This window comes from Culex pipiens, chromosome 3, assembly GCF_016801865.2.
Source record: "Culex pipiens pallens isolate TS chromosome 3, TS_CPP_V2, whole genome shotgun sequence".
In the NCBI taxonomy this organism is placed as follows: domain Eukaryota; kingdom Metazoa; phylum Arthropoda; class Insecta; order Diptera; family Culicidae; genus Culex; species Culex pipiens.
Window position 1 is genome coordinate 134,522,108 of NC_068939.1, and position 26,574 is coordinate 134,548,681.

At 33.1% G+C, this 26,574-nt stretch overlaps 1 protein-coding gene and 1 long non-coding RNA gene across 24 annotated transcripts in view; one reads left to right on the forward strand and one right to left on the reverse strand.

The window, feature by feature from the left end:
• The window catches only part of LOC120422105 (TLD domain-containing protein 2), a 418,926-nt gene that overhangs the window by 384,075 nt on the left and 8,277 nt on the right, over positions 1 to 26,574 (forward strand). For 22 of the 23 annotated variants that reach the window (XM_052709791.1, XM_052709792.1, XM_052709789.1 and 19 more), the window contains 3 exons: positions 19,827 to 19,948; positions 25,755 to 25,914; positions 25,977 to 26,146. In XM_052709791.1, the coding sequence (XP_052565751.1) occupies positions 19,827 to 19,948; positions 25,755 to 25,914; positions 25,977 to 26,146 (452 nt within the window). Of the gene's footprint in view, positions 1 to 9,771; positions 9,952 to 19,826; positions 19,949 to 25,754; positions 25,915 to 25,976; positions 26,147 to 26,574 lie in introns of those variants that run through there. The other variant, XM_039585471.2, reaches the window with a different exon arrangement.
• On the reverse strand, positions 8,166 to 9,530 carry LOC120422108 (uncharacterized). The gene is made up of 3 exons (XR_005606075.2): positions 9,292 to 9,530; positions 9,163 to 9,230; positions 8,166 to 9,105 (listed from the first exon to the last, which is right to left on the reverse strand). It is a non-coding gene; the product is annotated as an uncharacterized LOC120422108 (long non-coding RNA).

Sequence of the window (26,574 nt, forward strand, 5' to 3'; positions counted from 1 at the left end):
TATGGATTTTTCGCAAACCGATAACGGAACAAATTCGATCGACTTTGATTTTAAATCGCACTCCTCACTGACTGAAACAGAGTGAGAGAAAGTGGCGCGGGGTTCGTCGCCTGGCCGAGAGGTGCTAAATCATGGCGTTCAAATCACTGTTATTAGTGCGATGGCAGCACCGTCACCTTTTTGGACTTGGCCGACGACGAGTTACGGAGTTGACAGCACAACTAACCTCCCCCCCCCCCCTGCACTCTTGAGTAGGGTTCCATAAATCACTGCCCCCGGGTAGTTGTGAACCCGGGTGGTACTAGTAATTATCACTAATTAATTGCGGCTCAGTGCGCGGCGCTGAGGTGACAGTTGTGCGGGGCCAATTACGCACCGAGGTGAAGCGGTAAGCTTTTAATAAGAGAGCTTTAGTAGAACAAAATATGGTTAAAATTTGAAAATTTAGTTTCACTGCAAAGTATTTTTGATAAACTTCAATATTGCTTTAAACTAAAAATAAAAAAAAACAATAAATTATATGAAAGATCACAAAAGTTATATTTTTCAAACAATAAAAAACAGAACCAAAAGTATCGCGAGATAAAAATTAATTATTTTTGGATTAGAAAACATTTTCTTTTTCTTCATTAGATATTTCAAAATTGCATGAAACTGAACATTTTTTAACAAATCTCACCTTTCTAACTTCAAAACGGTGCATTTTACCAAAAAAAATCATTGTCATTTTCGATTGCAAAATTGATTTTGCATTCGAAAATGATTTTTGATATTTTGTTTGACAATGTTTTAGTTTTTTCCAAGAATCATCATTTTTTTTAAAACTTAATATCTCCGGTATCAGATTTTGTACCATCCTAAACGCTAGCGCTAACCATTTTGAGATATTTTCAAGTGCATTTTTTGTTTCGGATTAACTTTGTCCTGTCCATTTAATCCCTAATGAGCAACTCTCTACCAAAACCGGAAATGGATTTTATTTGTATTTTTTGATTTGGCTCAAACTTTGTGGGGGCCTTTCCTATGACCAAAGAAGCTATTTTGTGTCATTGGTTCACCCATACAAGTCTCCATACAATTTTGGCAGCTGTCCATACAAAAATGGTACGTAAATATTTAAACAGCTGTAACTTTTGAGTGAATTTTCTGATCAATTTGGTGTCTTCAGCAAAGTTGTAGATATTGTTGAGGACTATTGAGAAAAAATAGGTACGCGGAAAAAAATTACGATTTTTTAATTAACATTTTTTTCACAAAAACTCAATTTCCCACAATACGTATTTTTTTGGTTTTCAAGATTTTTTGATATGTTTTAGTTGACAAAAATCCGCAACTTTTGAGCTATAGAGAAGTATGGTCTAAAAATCTGCCGCTGAGCTATGATTTTTTGAAAAATAGTAATTTTTGGAAAAAAAATCGAAATTTTATACCAAAACAAAATTTGACCTCAATTTTTTATGTAAAATTGAATTTGCAATCGAAAAGTACTTTACAGATTTTTTGATAAAGGGCTCCGTTTTCAAGATATAGCCACCGAAAGTTTGATTTTAACGAAATATTTGCAGTTTTTCGATTTTTTAAAAAAGTGACCATGAGTAACCATTTCAAAAAATATTTTTTTTTAAATTTCAGAAAATTTGCTATGAAATTGTCTAAGAGACATTGAAGATTGGACCTCTGGTTGCTGAGATACAGCGGCTTAAAGAAAAAGAAACATGAAAATTGAAGTTTTCTAAGTCTCACCCAAACAACCCACCATTTTCTAATGTCGATATCTCAGTAACTAATGGTCCGATTTTCAATGTTAAAACATGAAACATTCGTGAAATTTTCCGATATTTTCAAATACAATTTTTTTTGAATCAAGACTAACATTTCAAAAATGCGTAATAATGAATGTCCCCTAAAACATATCAAAAAATCTTGAAAATAAAAAAAAAGTTTTGTTTTGGGAAATTGAGTTTTTGTGAAAATAAAGTTAATTAAAAAAAATCGGCAATTTTTTTTCCGTGTACCTATTTTTTCTCAATAGTCCTCAACAATACCTACAACTTTGCCGAAGACACCAGATCAGAAAATTCACTCAAAAGTTACAGCTGTTTGAATATTTACGTATCATTTTTGTATGGACAGCTGCCAAAATTGTATGGAGACTTGTATGGGTGAACCAATGACACAAAATAGCTTCTTTGGTCATAGGAAAGGCCCCCACAAAGTTTGAGCCAAATAAAAAAATACAAAAAATAAAAATTGTTGAAATCGGCCGATTTCGTAGAGAATTGCTCCAATGCCATAACAAGGGTTTTTGCATCTTTAGCTTACTGCAAATATTTTTCAAGGTTTTTGCTCCCAAAATCGGTCCGAAAAATCGGGGGCAAAAAATATTTTTTAAGAAACTTTAAAATTTCAATCAATCAGCAGAAAACAATTTCAAATGCATTCCCCTGCGTTTAAAGTCATTTTTTACATGTTTGGGTTAATTTAAAAATATTTTCAAAGAAAAGGTAGCAAAAAGCTCATTAAAATTGCTGACAAAAAAAACTATAAAAATCATTTAAAGTTAGAAACCAAAAATTAATGACTACTCTACCCCAAGTAATTTTTAGATTTTCGAAAGTTTTTTATTTGTTTTAAAGGGACATTAAGACATTTTTTAAATCTGGTTAGAGAGATATTAATTTTAAAATAAAAAAGTATTTTATGAAAAAAACTGAAAATGTGGCCAAAATTGTTAAACAATATTTCAATTTTTTTTATAAAATTTGAATACTTTAATGATTTTTTGATAAACTGTACCGTTACGGAATCAATTGTTGGATTTTGTAAAAAACATGTTTCATTTAAAAAAAAAATAACTATAGTAAGGTTAGCCACCAACCCAAAAAATAAAATAAAAAAAAACTGAGTAAGTTGAAAACCTAAGTGCACCTAATTTGCCTGTAATTTCCAATATTAGAAAGATATATGTACTTAGTTTTGTGAAATTTTTCTAAAATAAACCTGAAATAAAAATAAGGAAAGTAATCTATTTGTGGACCATTTCGAAAGTTATGCTTGATTAAAAGTTTTGATATTGTTTTTATTGAAAAGATTAGGAATTTTCACAAAAGTTTCATTTTTTCACATTTAAAATCGAACGATTTTTTCTGTCATTTTTTTTTAACTTTTCCATTGCAAACCATCATGCACTATGGCTCAAAAGATGTCTTTTTAAGTTCCAGAAAACATATTTAAATATTTTTAAATTAAAAATTACGTATATTGGTAGTTGAACTTCTAAAAAAAGAAACTAGTATTTTTTGAGAGTGTTACTATTTTTTTCAGAAAATAGTCCTAATTATAACTTTGCCAAAGCTACCAAATTGATCAGAAAACCCTTCTCAAAATACAGATTTTCAGACATTTGCGTACTTATTTTGTACGACCAGACTAAAAATTATAGGGAGACTTGTGTGGAAAAACTACTGAACTTGAAACTGAAAATAAAAAAAATACGTATTTTGGGAATTCCAATTTACATGAAAAAGTCATAAAATCTTATTATTTTTCTGAACACAAACTTGATCAAAAATTCCCCCTCAAGATACAGATTTTCAAATATATACAATTTTTTAGCAAAATTCTACAAAAATACATATTAGTTTTTTCAAGTGTTATCTAATCTTATAGCGTCCAATTTCTTATTTAAGAAATTGGGATTTTTTAAGAAGAACTGAATCATGTTGTTTTTCAATGTAGTAACAAAAAATCATGATTTTTTGTATTAGGAATCAAAATGAATTGTTTAATCATGATTTCAAAAAATCAATCGAATGCTACACAAAAATCAACCAATTAAGCTTCACTTTTTCAACCAACAGTTTTCCACCTAAAAAGGAAAAAAAAACACTCGCAACCCCCTCAGCTAGGCATGACTAGCATGTTTCCTTCATAATTACTACTAATTATCCATCACCGCACCGAGCTTCTCGAGCAGCCAAATGAGTGCGGATGCGTTTTTTACCCTCCTCTCTGCCCTTTTTCGATGATGCATCGATTTGCGAATTGATCTACTTGATTAATTAGTGCGTACGCCGCAGAGCATCATCCTCCTTTCCCTATAAGGGGGGAATTTTCCAGCCAAGTTTCCTGCTGGTTTTTTTTTGTTATTGCAAAGTGATAAATTTCAACAAAGCTCGCGCGAACAATGACTCCCTGGCGACTAAGTATCTATCATCGAGAGCAAATTATCATACAATATAGCGCCAGCTTCTCCGGGTCATCCGCTGTTAAGTGCAAACTAGATGATTAATTGGTTGAACGTTGAGATTAATCAGTTTTTAACTTGGGTTCAACTTCAACTAAGTTTTTCAAATTTGCTACTAACAATGTTTTTTTTTTTTTTTGCTGAACAATTGATAACAATTAGCACAATTTTGACAGTGTGCATTATAGATCAGTTAAAATTTAATATTAAGTCAATTTAATCATGTAACACGTCTAACATCTAATTCACACGAAACTTTACAGCATCACATGTTCGCGAAAAAAAGGAGGGGTTGTTATTGCCTTTTTGCGCTACCTTGCACCGTACGTCAGCGCCGTTTTGCCTAGAACCGTTTGTTCTCTTTTAGCGGTCACACGCATTTGATTAAAGTTCCCATGCAGTTTGTGGCGTCAGCGGATTAAGCGCTAGTCGCTGAAGATAAGTGATATTGGTTTCGATGGAATAACTAGGCGATGTGTTTGTTGAAATTATTGTTACCGGATTCTGTTTTGACTGCTTTGGCGAATGTTTATTTATTTTTATACTTTCTCATAATTTCGCAGCCGGTCAGCGGAAATTGGATTGTATGATGGCACACAGAAAAATAATTATCCTTCATATTAGTCTTTTCAAGCCAATACTTGAACGAAGGAGGAATATTTCTTAATGTGTGCTTCTAATTCTAATTACGGAAAAGTATATTTTGTATCAGACATTGTTTTGCTATCATAAACTAAAATATAAATAAAATGCATTGGCCTACGCTACATAAAAAAATGGTTTATGTATTGACAATTTTCCACGAGGGGGGTAAGGTGGTCTGGGATTTCCAAAAAAAAAAGTGTCGACGTGGTTTATGAATGGCCCCAATAACAACATAATTTCATTGCTATTTTTTACGAGAGCCTCAATTTGAAATTTAAGATATCCTTTCAAAGATGGTTAAAGTATTTATCTGGCTTTATTTTTCAATGTGAATTTCTTTTTAAATTTTGGACAAAACAAAATGTATACATTACTGTTTTAAAACTAAAAACATATTAAGAAATTTATTCAGAATATTCCCAATTTGACGTACTGAATCAAATTTCAAGACTTTTCTGATCAATGAACCTAGATATTTGAAGTGATCATGGGTTTTCTCAAATTTTATATTCGATTAAAATCACTTAGGTTTTTGTTTTTTGAATAATTTTCAACCGCTTCGGACAAGACAAGAAGTTTTTTTTTGTTTGAAAATTTACACTACTTCCAATGATGAAAAACGAAGTTGACTTTATAGCTGTCAGCCACCATTGCTAGTACCAACCACTAGTGTCTTCCTTTTATCTACAGTGACTTCGCCGCCCTGGGCTCCTAAGTGTATGAATGTATGGCACGGAGCGACGGCGCTGAATACCCATATTTCCAATATTGATCTTAAAATTCGGGCCTGTTTGTTTTTGATTATTGATTTATTTATTAGAGGCCAGTTTTGGAAATTTTGATAAGTCCTCAAAAGGTTAAGTTTAAATATAGTTTCAGAAGTTTTTGATAATTCCCTAGGCACAGTAATTATCAGAAAAAGAATGACATTTACTGAAATTTTGGTCGTTCAAATCTTGATGTATCGACCGACAGAAAATTTAAACGTTCTATGTGAAAAGTTTGACAAAAAAAAAACTTGACCTCTGAATTCTACTGATTTGGAACACTTTTTTCTTAAAGATATTGACAACCTTGGGTTCTTTCCAGTAAAGTATATTTTAAACAAAGTATTGAATTTTATCGCTGAATAAAAAAACTCATGTTTAATATTGGTTTTTTTTTAATTCTGTGGTATTTTTTTGTATAATTTAAACCTAAACTTTAATCATCAGGCAGGCATTTCTTAAAGTCTTGAAAAATTAACAAACTCAAACACAGCTAAAAAATAAAGGTAATTTCACAGCTAAAAAATGTTCAAATATACATGTTTGATGTGTTTTTTTTATTTGTTGAGGTCATAAAAAATGAGGATATGATTTATCATCAATTTTTGAACTTTTCAAAATAATACCTTTTTTTATGTATCCAACCCTCACGTTAAAACGGTTGTTTATTATCTATTTTTTGATGCAATTTAATTAATTTTTTGTGTGGAATATGTGAAACTACACATACCAAAAACTATTTAGGAAATATCAATAAAACAAACACTGTTATTTTATATTGACAGAAAATATTAGATGATATACCTTTATATCAGGGGGTATTTTTTTTTCAATAATATGGACATTTTAATGAAAATTAAAGTTAAATCAACCGAAAACCAGTCAAAATGAATTTTCCTGCGTTTAAAATCATATTCAGCATGTTTGAAATCCTTTAAAAACATTTTAAAAATTAAATTTAAGAGCCATGGTTTCAACATTTGAATGAAAAAAGTGTTTAAACATGCATTATACATCTGGCAAAACAAATTGCGGTGCTGTACATTGCAATTGCATAAAAATTCAAAATATTTTTAATCCAACCCAAACATGCTAAATATGATTATTAATGCAGAAAATGCGTTTTAGATAGTTTTAAGTTGATTTGACTCCTATTTTCATTAAAAAATTTAAGTTTTTTGCAAAGAAAAAATTGCCTCCTGATTTTTCGGACCAATTTTGACCAATTTTGGTAACATTAACTTTGAAAAATATTTGCAACGGCATTACTGAAAATGCGCTCTGAATTTTTTTCAAAATATTTTTTTTTTTTTTGAATGCAAAATCAAATTTGCAATAAATTTTGATTTTTTGAAACATTATTCATATCCATTTCTGAAAAAAATCAGATAGTTGAGAAGATTCTATACAACTTTTATTTGTTGATTGTGAAAATCTGACAGATTTACAAAGTTGCCACAACTTTTTAACTGACGTTATCTCGACAACACTTGGTCCTGTTATTTACGTTATTTTTTTTTTAAATTAAATCTCTGCGAAATGTTCCTATCTTTCAAATAAAAATGTTATGAAAATTCCAAAATCAATACATTGATTTTGGCCTTGTTGAAATGTCAGGCTTGATTTTGAAACCTTTAAAAAAATTGTACAAAAGATTGGAAAATTTCAACAGTTTTCAATTTTTAAACATTGCAAATTGGACTTATAGTTAACAGATTTAAAGCTCAGGCTTATTGGAAACAGTCGTAAATTTTATATTGAAAAAAAGTTGTAGAGAATTTTCTCACCTGTTTGAATTTCAGAAATAGACATGAATGGACTCAATTTAAATAAAATCCAATGGCTTTGAGTGTTGCATTTTATTGAGACATGTACGTTCTTTTTAAATTGTAAATTTTGTTTTGCTTTTTATTTTTTGTTTTGACATTTCTCGGATAAGTTTTCAGAAAGCCGTAAGAGCCACCGTGACCTCCGACACTAATATTTGTTTTTCTCCAAATTGTAACCAAATTTTGTTTATTTTTTAGTTTGGGGCACTTGAAACGTAGATGAACAATCTCAAGCATTTTTGAAATTGGTTTTTCGAATGTAGGTCGAATAGCGATGCAAAAAAGGCTTTGTTTACCATTGGCTCTTACGTCTTTTTGAAAACTAGATTTTAAAACCGCAATTTTTTTTTCGAAAATGATGTATTATCCAGTAAACTTTTTTTGTCCACTAAGACATCAAAAGATTGAAAATGTAGAAGAACACGGTTGTAAGAATTTCACTTTTTGTGAAAAAAGTTAAAATTTAAAAATAAGTTTTTTTTCAGATTGTAGCTCATTTTTTGGACCTACAACTTTGCTGAAGACACCAAATCGATCAGAAAATCTTCTCCCGAGAGCAGATTTCAAATTAGTATACTTGTACGGGCCATTAAAAAGAGTCAGCCGAATGAAAAATATAAAAAAAAATTTCATGAAATTGACCGATTAATTCAATCTCATAGAAAAATGGTTCGAAGATAACTTTTATCAACTAATTGAATTTAATTTACATCTATTTGTTATGCCACCAACAAATACGCACAAGTGCCGTCACCAGAAAGTAACATTCTGTTTCATAATCATGGCTCAATGGCAGAGCTGCATTTTAAACAGAACTAATTGCATTACTAGAATGAATCACGTTTAATCTGATAACCCGTTGTGAAATATAATAGTTTGAATGCTTTGAGTCAGAGGGTTTAAAATCAACAATTTCACGCCAAATTTTGTCAAATTAGTGGTGAATTTTGTTAGATGGTAACAAAACATCATTAGTAGAATTTAATTTAAAGCTTTCGATTTCCACAAAAGTTCAAACTAGACAACTCAACCATTGCAGGACCCCTCACCTGACTCAACTCTCCGCGTAGCTTACACGCAAAATCCATATAACACAGATCTGTGTAAAATTTGACACAGATCGCCCAAAACTGGGAATACACAGAATCTGTGTAGAAGCCTTGTACACAGATCTGTGTACAACCGTTGTCTGTCAAATCTGTGTAATTTTTGAACCGGCAATCTGTGTAAAATTTTACACATATCTGGGTAATATTTTACACAGAATCTGGGTAGAAAATTGCATTAATTTCTTGTTCTGAACAAAGAATTCATTTAAAATTTAATGAAAAAGGAACATGATGCCATGATTTATTACTTCAAGTTTCTCTGATACATTACATTCCCTTTCAAAATAGACTAAAATTCATTTTAAAGGGTGCTTCACCGTCGTCACGAAAGACACCTGGTAAATGTCTTCCAGTCGTCAAGCAGCTTCCACGGGAGGCAATGAAGCTGACCTTAAATCCAGATTTTCCAGTCCGGAGATGTTCCGAGTTGGCGTATTCAAGCGGAATCGGTGTGAATGCAAGACGATCAACGGGAACGGAGGTGTATCCTTCCGAGTAATCCTAAAATACTGCAAACAAAGTAAGGTTAGAATTGATGACCGCATTACCAACTAAAAAAAACTCACATTTCTATGCTATGGGACCGATTCCAGTTGAATAACGATGGAACTATTAGCAATTTTGTCAAAACAATCTGAAATAAGAAATTATTTTAACAATATAACAATTTAAACAACGAGAAGAAAAAATCTTACCAAGTTCCGTCAATGTTGCAGGAAAACGCCATCTTATCTTTTTCACCCAAATTTTGAAAGGGAGACTGACCAATAATCTGTGTAACTTTTTACACAGATCTGTGTAAAAATATCACACATTTTTGAAAGCCAGAACTGTTCCACAATCTGTGTAATTTTTTAACACAGATCTGTGTTATCTGGATTTTGCGTGTATTCTCTCTCAGTGGCACCTTTATCTCAACTCTGACTGCCGTAGGGATGCTGCATCCATTTCGCCACGACAAAGCTCACGGAAATCCACTCTTGTTTGCTCGCGAGAGAGAGAGGGAGGGAGAGATCTGCCTAAAGCTCCCACCGAAAGCTGCGAGCTGAGTTCAGTCGAACGTGAGACTTTCAACGGCGTGCAAGCGTTTTTGTTAACTCTCGGACAAGTTTCTCCCTCCCTCGCAAGATTGAGTCACTCCGCGTTGTGATTTCGAGATTTGTATATTGCAAGAAACGACGCGTAGTTGGTCGTCGTCGCGGTGTGGTGTGTTTTTGTTGCCAGTCACGACCCAGAACGGGAAGGTTCAAGGCTTGCTGCAGTTCCGGAAGGAATTAAAGTCGAAAAGTTGCTCCAGAATCTCCGGCGGCAAGATGTGCGAGCTGATCAGTGCGCCAACGTTCGCCAGCAGACAGGTTATTATTATGGTTTTGGTTTTTTTTGGGGGCAGGGAAGCTGCTTTGTGTGCGGCGACCACTCTGGGAATCTCGTCCGCGCGATGTGTGTAATTTGGTCCGGAGAGTACAATTGTGTGCGGTAATTGTAATGGAGCGCGCTCTATTGTTCGTGCACTAGGAGCGAAACTGTATCATTTGGGATGTAATTTTGAAGGGTCTCGTATTGTTGCTTACCCGGTAAAATGGGGGCCACTTTTGAAGAGTTATCGAGCTGGCACGTTAGGCGAGAACGTGACAGGTTTTGACTTCAAATTTGCGATTGTCACGTTACCAATGCTTCATCACTGCACTGCTGGTGTGATCTGTCTGTGCAAACCTTCGAACTGACCGCCAAAGTTGGTGAGAACAGCGCTCTCTATAACGCAAACCACCTGGGAAAACGCATTGCTGACCAAGGGTGTCTATAATGGTGCAACAATGCAGGGTTGCATCTCTTTATCGATTTTTTAGATTGTGAAATGTTTAACTCACTTCTTTCCACTTCTTCGTTTTATTTTGCTTTGTTGTGTTCAGGAATTTATGTTGAATTCCCGAGCAGACGGAAATAACTCGGGAATAGCATTTTTTGATATTTGAAAAAACTTGGCCAATAACATTTTATGTTATTTAGAACAAGAGTTGTTATTCGTCGTTATGAATTTTTTGTTATTGGATTTTTGTAATAAAGACTAATAACATTTTTAGTTATTTTTCGAACAAATCTATGTTATTATTTTTTGTTATTTTAACAACTAATCCGATCATCCCGATAACAGTTGTAGGTATTCTTCCATAACAAAAAATGTTATTCCAAAGTTGTTTTGGCTTTCAACCATTATCAGACCGATAACAAATTTTGTTATGATAACATAAACTGTTCTTAAACCCTTATGCAAAAATGGATTTTGCAAGAATATTCCATAACACTTTTTGTTATTTGAACAGTATTTGTTATTGTAATGGTTACTTTTAGTCTAAAATATACTTTAAGTTGCATTTTTCTTGTTCAGTTTTTGTTTTGTTTGGCTTTTTTTCAAACCTGCAGTTATTATCGTTTGCCAAACATTGCGAAAAATCAAACTGATTTTAAGTTGCAAAAACTTGGTTTGAACTTGGTTGAAACTTGGTTTGAAACAAAATCAAGGACATAAAACAAATATTGCATGCAAATGTTTGCCTTATATAAACTTAACATAAACGCAATGATGTTCCAGAAAATACAGTTTTCCACGCCACACGAAACCTTATGGGTAGGAAAAATTTGTTTTGTATTTTTATCAGCGAACAGAGGCAGTTTAAAAAATTAAGTCAGAAACACGGCAATATTTGACCAAAGATTAAAAAAAAAATAGTTTTTTCCAAGGTCAGCAGCCTTATTTTGATTTTTTTGCCTACAGTTCATGATTGCTTGCCTATATATTTGTTAAGAAATGTTGGATATAGTTAAAGGAAAACAGAATTTTGAAGGTTTTGTACTGTTAAAAATTTGATTTCTTCTAAAAAACGAAAGATTCTTTCCATATTTTTAGTCCAAGCAACATTTTTGAATATTTTTCAACCATTGGAAAACAAAAATATTCTTTTCGAGAAAAGTAAAAAAAAACTATTCTCATAATTGTATGAACATTTTACGGAGGCATTAGACTTTGACAAAAAAAGCAAACAATCTCGCACTTTCTGACAGTTTGCCAGCATTTGTTTGTCGTTAGACTGCATACATTTTGCTTTGTTTGAGAGTTTGGTAAGCTGTCAAACATGAAAAGTGCGAGTTTGTTTGTTTGTCAAAGTCTAATACCTCCTTGAGATAAAAATACATAAAATTAAAAATAATCTATCAAAACATTTTTTTCGTAAAATAACGATAACTCGTGATGTTTATAAGCAAACTCCTTATCAATATTTTTGTAATTGTCTGCTCTACAACTTTGTAGAACATTATTACATTCTAAAAAATAACCCTGCAAAGTTAGAAAAAAACACGAAATTTTAAAATGAAAATTTTTGTTCTAAATGAAAAATGACCCTTCTGAGTTAGTGTAGATTCGAAAAGTACATCAAATTTCCCTTAAAATTACACGTTCCAATTTTTTTTACAGTTACAGTACAGAAAATGGCAGAACTTTTAAATCTCCATAATACGCCCTTTTGAAATGTTAGTCTTGATTTTTTTTTTTTAATATTGTTTTTGCATGTCAATATCTCAGTAACAAGGGATCGTATCAACAAAATAAAAAAAAAGCAAAATATAGAGAATTTTCTCAGCTTTTCAAAAAGATTATTTCAAACTGCAGTTATTTAAAAAAAAATGAAAAACTGTGACAATTTCCAATAAAATTACCTAAAAATGGCTTTAACTAGAAAACGGTGCAATTAATCAAAATTTCACGAATAAACTTTTTGATTGCAAATTTGATTTTTCGTCGAAAAATGAAGTTGAAAAAATTTTGCGACCAATATTTCGATTTATTGAAAAATTCACTATTAATTCAAAAATTCATAACTCGGTCAAAGATTTTTTGCACAACCTGGAAATTTCTGAAAAGGTGGCATTTTATGTCCCCTTAAACATATAACAAAATATAGTGTTTTTTTTTGCAAATCAAGTTTTAGTGACAAAAAGTTAAATAAAAAATCACCAATTTTTTTAACGTGTATCATTTTTTTTTCAGTGTAGTCCTTATCCATACCTACAACTTTGCCGAAGACACCAAATCGATCAAAAAATTCCTTCAAAAGATACAGATTTTTGAATTTTCATACATCATTTTTGTATGGACAGCTGCCAAATTTGTATCGAAAATTATATGGACAAACTAATGATGCAAAATGGCTTCTTTGGGCATACCTAGGGCACTATAAAAGTTTCAGACGGATTAAAAAATACAAAAATTAAAATAAAAGAAAAAAGACTTATTTCGTAGAGAACTGCTCAGAAGTCTTTTGTTTTCTTAAAGATTATGAAAAGGTATTTTTGTTTTACAAAAATTTACGTAACTATTATTTAATTAGCAAACATTTATCAACAGAAAAGTGAGTCTGAGCGGGATGAGCAGTTTGTTACATCCAATTCCCCTTTATTCCCCTGGAGTCCATTCACCAGAATATAACATTTCCAGAAATCTTGAACTTGTCTCTGAATAAAAAGACCTTCGTTTCGTAAAATTTTAAGGTAAAATTTTTTAATGGTATTAAGAGAAAAAGATTTTATGATTTGAAACTATCAAAAAGAATGGTAAATCTCTGTAAATTTATTTTTATAATTGACACGTTTTTTTAAACAACAAAAAAAAACATTTCTGGGGAATGAGATTATGTTAACCATTCTAGATACCCACAAAACTTGTTTGATGTTTCAGTAAGATTATTCATAGAACTTGTGTAAAATGCTTTCAACTGTATTGAAATCAAGTTAAAAATACAATAACTTTTATCACAAACTGTTGCAAAGTAAAATTCCCCGTGCATTTCTTTGAACAGATTGTCTGATATGGCAACTTCTGGAGAGGGCAGCAGGGGGCTGGTTCGTCACTGTGTGCAACGCCCTACTGTAAACCCTGTCAAAACATGTCAGTTATAAATCAAGCCAAGAATAAACCTCTCGGTACTGTTGGTGGGTACACCAATATTGAAGTGATTTATTTACAAACTTGTACCCACACACCACTCATTCATATGCGCAGACATTGTTTGAAATTCTCGGCATTGCAGGGGGAATCCCGAGCAGACGGAAATAACTCTGGAATAAAAAAAATTTATATTTGAAAATACTAGGCCAATATCATTTCATGTTATTTATAACAAGATTTGTTATTCGTCGTTATGATTTTTTTTGTTATTGGATTGTTATTGTAATAACAGACTAATAACATTTTGAGTTTTTTTTTCGAGCAAATCTTTGCTATTATTATTATTTCAAGCAATATCTGATCAATAACAAATTTTGTTATGATAAAAGAAACTGTTATTCAACTCTTATGCAGAAATGGATTTTCAATAAAAATCCATATCACTTTCTGTTATTTTAACAGTACTTGATTTTGAAATGGCATGAATTTAGTTATGGCCGTCTGCCCGGGATGACCCTATTTTCGTTCAACTCGAACAAATAACAAAAATTCATGCCATTTCAATAACAAAAACTGTTAAAATAACAGAAAGTGTTATGAAATCTTCTTGAAAAATCCATTTTTGCATAAGAGTTTAATAACAGTTTATGTTATCATAACAAAATTTGTTATTGGTCTGATATTGGTTGAAAGCCAAAATAAAATAACAAAAAATAATAACAGAGATGTGTTCAAAGAATAACTTAAAATGTTATCAGTCTGTTATTACAATATCAATCCAACAACAACAAAATCATAGCGACGAATAACAAATCATGTTATTAATAACATTAAATGTTATTGGCCTAGTATTTTCAAATATCAAAAAATGTTATTTCCAAGTTATTTCCGTCTGCTCGGGTAATAGCATCCCCTATCAGCTGACCACTGGGTAGTGTCTACCCTCTAAATCCCCTTTTCTAATGCGACCCGTCACAGCTTGATTTGCAAGTTGAGCTCGACTCGACATCTGCTGTGGGTGCACACCTGTCTAGACCTGTTGGTTTTGGCAGGTGATGGCCCACCTTAATTGGTCATTCATTGGTCACTTTAGTTGAAATATCCTACACGTGCTGCTAGATCATCACCAGCTGTTCTGGAACGTTCTGGATTGTCCCGTGAGCAAAAATCTATTTAAAATTGTTACTACATCCGTTGCAGGCGTAATTAGCTGGAACAATCTCTGGCTAATCTCGATCGCGTAGTTGTGGGTGAGCTGAGCAGTAATGGGCAGATCATGCAAAAATTGCTCAACAGTGACGCAAATCTTGGCTGTGGGAAATCATGCCAACGGTGATATGTAGGCATTAATTGCTGAGCTTTTAGTGTTATGTCAATGAAGCTTAAAATAAGTGCTCACTGGTAGAATCAGCTTTGTAACTTAAACGTTACATCAGAACGTGACCTAGGAATCGTGGTTTAGGAATGTTCAGCTTGGCAAATTAATGCAACTCTTTTTGATGAATTTGTTACTGTTCGGTTATTATAATATTTTTTGTATTATTCTGTTTGTTTTCTATTTTCAAGGTTTTTTAATATTTGATTTGAAAAATAGTAAAATATATTAAAATTATTTATTTTTTTTTAAAGTTTGTTTTGAATGTCCCACCCGTGTGGATCAATCGGACCGCGCACTGGACTCACAATCCAGAGGTCGCCGGTTCAAATCCCGCGGCGGGACAACTTCGTTTCATTTTTTGAATGAGACTGTTAAAATATGTAAATCATAGTTAAACTATAGTTTTTGATCCGTAATTTTTAATGAATTGTATTTTTTTCTTGTCAAGAGATACATTTCCCTTGGAAAAAAATGTATTTGAATAATAATACATTAGTTCTTTAACAGGATCATAAAAAAGTATGAACAAACAACCTATATCTATACTTTGCTTATTTTAACATTAAAATGCGCTTTTTTATTTACTTCAAAAAAAATTGCTATGAATTTCCTGAGATCCGGGAAAAAAATATTCTCAGGAATTTTGAAATCTTGTAATAAGTCACCCACAGCTAAAAGTTAATTTTAAATTTAAGTGTGTACAAAAATCAAAAGTTAGGCCATTGCAACTATTTTTTGAAGTTTATATCTCCAACTTTGACCAAAGGCGAGGGGGAGGTGGGGGGTTTTTGAACTTTTTAAGAGAAAAATTATAAAGAGAACAAAATATGTTGAAATTGCTTTGAAATGTAAAGGAAATCTAGAAAATAAATCCAATCAAAGAAATATCTTGTGAACTTTTATTACTTGAAAAGTTATAAAGTTCAGTCAATTTTATGTTTAAAGTAGGAATGCAGCATGTAAATAGGAACAATACATAGGAAACTAGCAAGTTTTTCTCAAATGTCTTGAAAAATAAGATGTATAAATAGTCGAAATCGCTTAAATTAGATCGAATTAGGATCGAATGCTTTGCTTGCTAAACATTCGATAATTTTCTCTAGTGTATAATTTCTCAAAACCATTTTTTTTCTATTATTAAGCTATGCAAATTGTCCTTTAGTTTTTTGTCTCTAAAATAATATTTCAAAAAATGTTTTAAAGGTTTTAATGCTCTTGTAAATTGTTCAAAAAACAACTGTAAACCTTAAAAAATCTCTGTGACAAAATATTCAACATTTGACATAAACAAGCTTTTTTTATTCTTTCAACTTTTCTTTTCTTTTGATAATATTGCCAAAATTTCAGTAAAATCAACAACAATTCCAGTTCCACGTTTTCTGGCAGGGTTGCCAGATCTTCTTTACGGAAAATTATTTGTCGTAACTTAAGTCACTTTTATCCAAGTTAGCACCAATAGACTATGAAAAGTTACACAAACCAGTCCAAAGTGCTTACAATGCTTGACAGAGTTGCCAGAACATCAATCTTTTTGAATTTGTTTTGCAATAGCAAGTTTATAGAAACACATCTGATATTGATTCCGTTATAAAATGACTAAGGTGCTTGAGACAGAAGATTGGATTGTATTTTATTCTAATTAAACTATCAAAATCCTTTTTGATTTTTTTTTCCTAAATATAAAATAAACAATTATGTATCTAGCTGAAGCTATTAAAAAAAATCGAAGTTAACGGTGCACATCAACCACAGCTTTTTGCACCAAGATTTTTGTTACACGCATTTTAATATCATCCCCCAAATTACTATCTACAAAACATTTTACAACAAAGTTTGACTATTTTTACAACCAGATTGTTGCAGGATTGGGTCCGTAAGTTTCACAATTTGGGAAAAAGAATACCAACAAATTCCTTGGTTGCTGTATGCACATGACCAATATGGTAAAAAACTTTAGACAAAGCTCATATTTTTTTTTTCTTTTTTTATCGTTTATTTTGGGATTTTTGTGGCGATCCATAGAGCCAATAATTGTATACCTTCGCAAATATTTTTTGTAGGGTGCGAAAAAAAAACAAAGAGGTTGTTGTCTTCTTATTACAAAATTGTCAAACTTACGGACCCAATCCTGAAACAATCCGATTGTAAAAATAGTCAAACTTTGTTTTAAATAACTTTGAAGATAGTACTTTGGGGGATGAAAAAAAAAATCATATTGATAGTTCCCATAGTTTTGAAGATACTAAAATGTCTGTTATAAAAATCTTGGTACAAAAGCTCTGGTAGATGTGTACCGTTAGCTTATCTGTTATGTTCTTAGTTACAGTTTAATTAAACTAATGAGGTATTGAGCTTGAAGTTAAAAACTCCCAGTACAGATTGCTTGGGTGGGGTTGGAGATACAAGCGTTTTAAAACTCACACGATTTTGTTACATTTTGGCTTCGTGAAATTTTGGATTGACCCCGTAGACAGAGCTCTAAGGACAAATTTCTTTATATTTTTAATTATTATCTTCTAAACATATTACATAACATTGACCCACCCGTTTTTTTTTCGCAAACAAAATCAAACGTCGCCTACGACGTAAAAGTTCATTCAAAAACAAGAGCAAATTTTGCACATGCATGAAATGAAGCTAATCAAATTGACACCTCATCGCACAGCTCTCCACTCAAAACAAAGCAAAACATAAACAAACCGAGGAACGCACTCCAGTTGTATGACGGATATTCGTCTAGTAGTCCGATCGCTATTATTAGCATTTTTTGACAGGAGTGGTGGCGCAGCAATCCATTCGCCCCTCGGCAAAGTCACGCCACCAGTCCTGTCAAAAAAGGAAGCCGTTGTAATCGGATTACTAGACGATTAAATTAAATTTAAATTTTAAATTTGAAATTTACATTGTTTTGATTGAGTTCCTCCCACCCTCCTTTAAAACAAGTGTAATTATTGTTTTTGTTTGTCAGTCGAAAGCATCCTCCGCTTCCGCTCCACATATTTGCAACTGCTCAAACAGCTCGCGTCATCGCGTCACATCCTGACACAACGTAAGATGACTATCTCTCGTGTACTACGCGTTGACTGCGTTTGTCTACGACGACGATACCGAGATCCAGAACGAGATAAAGCCAGCCTCCTCTCTGAGACGTAAACAGAGGAGGGTGTCGGCTTTGAAAACAATAATTTTATTGAATGCTGCAACTCACGTTTACCGGCCGCGTCTGTTATTGTTTATCATAATTGATAAGCCTTAATTGTATACCTTGTAGTTGAATTTGCATACGCCAAAGCTAGTTGCTCGATGAGCAACGTTTTGAACTGTTTTGCATGGAATAATTTTCCGTGCAATGATAGCATCTTGTGCTGGTTTAATAAATCACGCCAAACGAGCTGATGGTTATAACTAAATTCATGCCATTTCAATAACAAAAACTGTTAAAATAACAGAAAGTGTTATGGAATATTCTTGCAAAATCCATTTTTGCATAACAGTTTAATAACAGTTTATGTTATCATAACAAAATTTGTTATCGGTCTGATATCAATTGAAAGCCAGAACAACTTGGGAATAACATTTTTTGTTATGGAAGAATACCTCAAACTGTTATTGGGAGGATCGGATTAGTTGTTAAAATAACAAAAAATAATAACAAAAATTTGTTCGATGGATAGCTAAAAATTTTATTGGTCTGTTATTACAATAACAATCCAATAACAAAAAAAATCATAACGGCGAATAACAAATCTTGTTATAAATAACATGAAATGAAATTGGCCTAGTATTTTCAAATATCAAAAAGTGTTATTCCCAAGTTATTTCCGTCTGCTCGGGCGACCACAACGTAAACACAAAACATTTGAACCAGTTTTTTTACTGATCCTACCTGAGCACAATCTTATCGACTTTGTTGTGGAATTCGCACAGCTGCTGGAGGTTACTAATCATAAATCTCGAATGTTTTCATTTGGTGGGATGGAAAATTCTGGTTTTAACAATTAACTGTAACTGTCTATTTGAAAGGGAAAAGCTCTTCCATGTTGCTATGTGTTGTACTGTTGTACCATTTAAAAGTTACTCAACCCGATGGTCGTAACGGGTCTGTTATCAACCTCGAACCCACGTTAATCGGATATAGTTATCTGATGCAATTGCACCCGCGGAGATCAACCGGTGACAAATGTAAACAAAGTACCCTTTTAAGCTGCTGTCACGGTGAAGAGATTCATCAGCCTTGTGTGTTTAGACAACAACAAAAAAAGCATTTCAATAGCAGCCTGAACTAGATGTACCCGTTCGATGTTTAGTTGTACGATTGCTGAATGTGTTTGTGTGTGCGTGTATGTTCTGCTGCTGCAACCCACAACTAGAGGAATGCTAATGTTAAATTTCCCAACCTTCGGTAGTCGTGCGTTTTACTGTTTAGAGGCCAAAACATGTACCTAATCGCTACTGCCCCCCCTTCTAGAATTCGATGTGCAACTTTCCAAGCAAACTACAAACATTTCTGTTCATGATCACCACTCTCTGACTACTTCTCATGAACTCTCCCCCATCATCATATTGTTGCTAGGCTAGAGCCTCCCCCTTCAATCTCTGTTTCTCTCTCTGTACTACTCTGTATAATTGTCCGCCTTCGAAACTGTTCCAACTCTCCACCTAGCCTTTGACGTCCAACTTCTGTTTTTTTGTTGTTCCACACGAATGTTAACCGTAGAAGCAAAACTGAATGATACCAATTCAATGTAAAAAAATAAACAGACAAACCAACTTCACAACAAAACACTTTCAGTAGCAAGTAGCCTGAATGAAACTATCCGTAGAGTTTTAAAAGCAATTAGTTCGAGAAAGTTGAAGTTGTTTCTAATGATTTAATTTTTTCCTCTCCCCAAAACAAAAAAATCTCGCAGGTTCTGTCTATGAGCACGGATGACTACCGGAAGGCAGCCCTGTTCGCGACCAGTTCCTTCGACCAGGACTTCCAGATCCCGGACCTGATCGGCCAGACGGAGATCCTCAGCGAGGAGCACCGGTGAGTAGATTGGGTTGATTCGAACATAAACATTCCCTTTTTTGACATCAATTTTTAGATTTACACTCTGATCTCTGATTTTTTGTTGCTTTATAAACAATGATAAAAATTTAAGTTTAAAATAATTAAATTAAATTAATTAATTTAATTTAATTTAGTTACCGAGGTTGTTAAAAATATCCCTACCGTGGTTCGATAAAGATTACTTTATCGACGAAAACGCATTTAAAGTTACTTCTTAAAATGAAATTTAAAAAAAAAATCCCCAGAATTTGAAAGCTTTGAATAAAACCAATTTATTACAAAAAAAAATCTTAATTTTTGAATGCTCAAATTTCAATAATATGCAATATGGGTATCCAACGATGCGATATTTTGAATAGGTTTTAACGGTGCACATCAACCAGAGTTTTTGCAACAAGAATTTGGTTACAGACATTTTAGTATCTTCAAAACTACGGGAACAATCGATATGATTTTTTATTTATCCTCTAAGTTACTGTCTTCGAAGTTATTTTAAACAAAGTTTGACTATTTTTAAAATCAGATTGTTTCAGGGTTGGGTCCGTAAGTTTTTCAATTTTGGAATAAGTAAACAACAACTTCCTTAGTTACTGTGCACCAGGAATGCCACGTGCTTTTTAAAATGTCTGTAAAAAAGTCTGTGTATGTCGGTGCATTTGTCTAAAGTTTAAATGTATCAATTTTCAGTCATGGTGATCCATCAGAAGTTGCGTTTTTATGCATTTTAAGGCTAATGAAATAAGTCTCGGTTGATATCTTTACAAAATAATAATTTAAGGGTGCACAGCAATCAAGGAGGTTGTTGTCTTCTTATTCCAAAATTGTCAAACTTACGGACCCAATCCTGCTATAATCTGATTGTAAAAATAGTCAAATTTTGTTTTAAATAACTTTGAAGACAGTACTTTAGGCGATAAATTAAAAAATTATATCGATAGTTCCCGTAGTTTTGAAGATACTAAAATGTCTGTGACAAAAATCATGGTGCAAAAGCTCGGGTAGATGTGTACCGTTAATGAAGTTTTTCAAAAGTTTGTGAACCTTAAAAAAATGTCTGGCACAAACTCAAATGTCTGTGATACACAAACACAGTTTTTTATGTGAACCTAAATGCTCACAAAAAAACAGTATTTACGTAAAAATTTGAGTTTGAAAATTATAATAAAAAACGCATTTTTAAAATTCAGTAAAAATCTACTCGTAATTTCGTGCAGTTAGATAAACCTGTTGTAAACTACAAAAATTGGAGTATTTGAAAACAAAAATGTTTTTTTTTTGTTGAAAAAAATTAAACTATTTTGCACTTCAAAATTGTACACATATTGCAAATTAAATAAAAATAATGTTGTAATATTTAAGTTTTATTGGTCACGATAACGTCACGCAGAAAAATATTTTGTAGAATCAGCCTGTACGAGGTTTGATTCAACAAAATTTTTGTTGAATATAATCAACGCCGATTTTGCGTTGAAACAAACCTTGATTTTCTCAATTCCATAAAAATCTTTTGTTGTTTTGAAAAAGTTGCTTTGACGTTTAGCGTTGATTCAACAAAAATCTTGATTTTCAAATCAACAAAACGTTTTGTTGATTCAAATATGCCTTATTATTCTGCGTGGTGTTATTATTAATGCTGTATTTGATGAAAACTTAAGAATTTAAAAAAAAATATAGTTGAAAACATTGTTTTGGGCGATACCTACGAGACAAATTAAAAAAAAAATTGTTAAACTTTAGTATTTAATATTTGAGTATTAAAAAAATACCCTGTTTTTTAATTTTGAGTGTTTTTAGTGAAGTTCCTGAAAACTTGATTTCAAGCCAAGTTTAAGTTTCTTTATCTTCCTAATATAAATTATTGAATTAAAGGGCAAAAGTTACAAAATTAAACACTTCATGACGTTCAAAATAATCTTTTTAGAAGCAGTGTGGCCACCTCGGGGGAAAAACCAGGAAAATGTCGAGAATTTGACTGACAAATCGACATTTTTTATTTTTAAGTTGGGTATAGGTTTTGTTTTAACCCTCTACAACCTAACCCCGCCTTTAGACGGGCTTCGATCTGAAAAATCGCCAAAAATCAATTTTTCAACCAATTTTTAATCTTTAAAATGCATTGGAAAGAAGAACTCTTGAAATTTTAGAAAATTTTAGGGTTGGAAGTTTTACTTGTTTTATGTGACTTTGCCATTGTTTTTAAAAATGTAATTTTTTTAGGGGTCAACTTTGGCTGTGTTTTTTACTATTATTTCCTATATTTTAAGTAAAAATAAGTATGCAGTAATTTTTGTAGTGTCCCAGACTATGCCTCTACGCATTTGTTTACAATATAAATGATAATGGTGTCATTCTATAGCAGAAAAAGTGAAAAACAAGTAAAAAATTGAAAAAGTGACTATAAAAACATGAAAAAATTAGATAGGCAAAATGTAATGATAGGAGGTGTTAGAATAGGCCAAATACTACCAAAAACAAACATAAACTAAACAAGATAAATGAAAATTAAAATACTAAAAATAAAACAAGAAAAACATAAAACAAGAGAAGTGAAGTTTTTCGTAGAACAAAAGTTGCTCAAAATGACCTCCTGAACACGGGAAAAATAAAAATCTTCGAAAAAAAAATTTGGGCAGTAGAGGGTTAAAATTGGTATGTCTTTTCGCAATTAAATATTACAGATATTTGTTAAATAGTTGTTTAAGAATCGTTGTACTTTTGAAAATATTTAATGTTCCAAAATGGAAAAGGCTTTTTTTCTTTTTCGCACCCAATTTACATTATTTTTTGGTATTTAAAAAGAATGAGTGTTTAAAATAGTGCATAACGAAGATAAGGTTAAATTGTTTTGCCTTCCTCACCTATTGAGGAAAGGCTATAAAATCACTCGAAAAACGAACTTCTTGGATAGGCCTCGTAGACCCACCTTCACGTATACATATCGACTCAGAATCACCAGCAAATGAGCAAATGTCTGTGTGTGTGGATGGACGTATCACTCACTTTTCTCGGAACTGGCTTGACCGATTTTGTCCGGATCTGTGTTTTTAGATCCGTCTTTAGGTCCCATAGGTCATATTTTCATACCATTATGTTTAGTAAAGTACTTCAAAAGTTATGCTAAAAAAACGATTTTGACTAAAGTTTGCAAGATTGTAAAAAGAGTGGTTTTAGTAAGAAAACCCGTCATGCTATACATTTTTAGAAAGGTATTTGAGAGACCTTTCCAACGAAACCAAAACATTGAAGATCTGATTACTCTATCAAAAGTTATTAGTACTTAAGTGTTATTTATACACTTTTTAGAGGCCGGATCTCACATATTTTGACGAAAACGTTGTCCGGGTCTATTATGCAACCTATCTTTGGATGGGTAATCAAGAGATCTTTCCAAAGAGTCCAAAACATTGAAATTCTGACAACCCTATCAAAAGTTATCACTGATAACTGAAAACTTATCAGTACTGTTTTTATCAGTAGTGTTTTTATTACACATTTTTTAGGGCCGGATCTCAGATATTTTGATAAAGTAAGTGTTATTTATACACTATTTTGAGGCTGTGTAGTGTATTCACTTTATGAATGTGAGGAAGGCACCAACCACCTAAAGGTGGATTAAGTAACGTTTTTGATAGTTTATTTACTTCAGAAATACACTGGATTAAATTGCAAATAAATTTAGCTTTTCGACACTAACTTTAACACACAAGATTCTCGGTAATTACTCTTAGCTAAGATAAAAAAAAAATAAAATAAAAAAAAATATAAAAAAAACATAAGCCGACTTGGTCCTAACCAGGTTCCAGTACCGAAAAGGACCTGATAAAAATAATTTTATGACAGTAAAAATCATTAACTAAAAGTTAAATTCCCAAACTAGGATTTTTTTACTTTCGTTTTTTGATAAAATTTATCGTTTTCATGTTAAAGCTACTTTTAGGGATAATTTTTAAATTTTTTTTCGTTTTTTGCTTTTTAAAAATACTTCTTGAAAGAAAAGCAAACCCAGAACTACAATTTTCTCTCTGAAACATTGAAAATCGGGCAATTAGTTTGTGAGATACAGTCTAACAAAGAATTCGAATCTATTAAAGTGATTGTATCCAAGCGTCACTTAATTGGCTTGTAAGTTTCAACTGACGATATCTCGGAAATTATTGGTACAATGTTAAAAAATGATCAATTCATTTTCCGATCCTTAAAAATATATTTTAAAAATATATAATTTGGTCTTTAAGGTAAAATTAGGAAAATTATCTATTTGTGGACATTTTCAAAAGCAAAGCATGACTTAAAAAAAATTAAATTAATTTTATCGAAAAGATCAGAAAGTTTCGCCAAATTTTCATTTTTTAACAGTGAAAATCGGACCAAAAGTTTCCGAGATAACGTCAGTTAAAAATTACAGGCTACTTAGTAGCGTGGTCCACGGATATATGAAAAAGACAAAAGTGTTTATTTTCGAGCGCATCAACCGGCATTTTCAAGTATTATTACAGTCGACTCTCTGGCTATCGATCTTCTCGATATCAATATTTCTCCATGTACCGATGAATTCTTCAGTCCCTTTAAACTGCATTCTTCGATTCTCTTCATTCCTCGATATTTTCTCTTGCTCAAGCTTCCCTGCACCGTGCGGTACACACGGTTCGCTTGTACCTCGGGTTTGCTTTGCGCCTGCTTTGTTCGGTTTACACCCGTACCCGACTCACACGAACCGAGGGTATTTTGGTTCATCGTACCAGCGCACCACGACACTCTCAGTTCGCCGCGTCGGTTTTGTGTCTGGCACTCACCCATGGCATGAACCCGGTATATGAGCCAAGGTGCTTCACTCGTTACGAGCCGAGGTACGTGTCGTGGTACGCGCTGGCGGTACAAAACGGGTTCAATACCACGACACGTACCACGGCACGCTGGGTTCATGCCATGGGTGAGTGCCAGACACAAAACCGATGGGGCGAGCCGAGAGTGTCGTGGTGCGCTGGTACGATGTACCAAGATACCAATACATAAATGGGTTCAGGCACGTACCGAAGCTAGAAAACCAAACCCGCGGTGTGCGTTGGCACTGGCGCATGGGAAGCTTGCTCTTGCTTGAAGGATCTCTTCCTCGACGGTCCCTTGGATTCTTTTTGCTTTTGAAAACTTTTCCGGTTGTCAATAATTTCACTTTCTCATGGCTTGCATAGACATTTTTCTTTGAGAAACGAAGCTTTGAAGGGTGTTTGACATTTGTTTGTTTTTGTTTGCTGGACGTTGCCATGATTCTCTCCCATAGCTGGTTATCAAGAAAAAGTAAATTCCAATCGAGTCTTCATTTTGCATCGTTCTGTAATCTGATGCTTCTCTTCCTCGACGGTCCCTTGGATATTGACAGCCAGAGAGTCGACTGTATTATTATTATTGCCCTAGAAGCTTGCCTGAAAATTTGAGCTCAACTGGTTAAGGATTAGTGGGTGCAGTTTTCACTTGAAATAAGAGTGGTATTTTAATAAATATAATTTATTTATTTTTCACTTTTAAACTCACCTTCTAGAAAGTTTTTCTGAACTAAAATTAAGTTTATTTTTTCGAATTATCGACACTAAATTTTAGCTATTTAGTAAGAGGGGTGATTCTTATGGAAGATTAAGGATTCGGTCTTGTTTCCATCCATTTCGTCGATTTCCACTGTTATAGCAATTTATTTGGCAAAACTTGCGTGATAAAAACCTTCTTGCTCAACTGATACTCTAAACTAGTCAACTAAACATTTCGTTTTCCCTCCCCTTTTTCCCCTTAGTGAAAAGCTGTGCGCACACCTGCCGGCCCGCGCCGAGGGCTACTCGTGGTCGCTCGTCTTCAGCACGTCCCTGCACGGCTTCTCGCTGAACTCGCTGTACCGGAAGATGCACAAGCTCGAGAGCCCCATCCTGATAGTCATCGAAGATACGGACCACAATGTACGATGTCATTGCTTTGAAGAGTGAATTTCAAATAACTAATTATTGGTCATCGATTTTAGGTATTTGGCGCGCTGACGTCCTGCTCGCTGCATGTGTCGGACCACTTTTACGGCACGGGCGAGTCGCTGCTGTACAAATTCAACCCCCACTTCAAGGTGTTCCACTGGAGCGGGGAGAACCTCTACTTCATCAAGGGCAACCCGGAGAGCCTGGCGATCGGCGCTGGGGAGTGAGTATTTTGATTTATTTTCTAACTGACAACGTATTTTAACTGTTGAAACAATGGGGTGTTTAAACACAACTTAAAAAAAAGGCACCGAATTTACAAACCCAAATTTGCGCTTCACAAACACCGACGTTAACGTCAAATCTCTGAATTAAATCATTACCAACCAAAGTGCGCTTCCCTAACACAGACGTGAACTTCAAGTATCTAGGATAAATACAATTTTTTAGAAGTAAAGCAATACTCGGCGATCAGCATACTTGATCCTAGTTATCTAAAATCGCACATTGGTTGGCAGATGCAATAATCTGGTCATTGTAGTTGATGCCTCCCAATCTCATTTTAATGTATTCGTGAACACTGTTAGCCGATTTTAGGTGAACGCTCTTGTTGCTTTTCCACTGTTTAACTCGAAAAAGGATCTTCTAAAC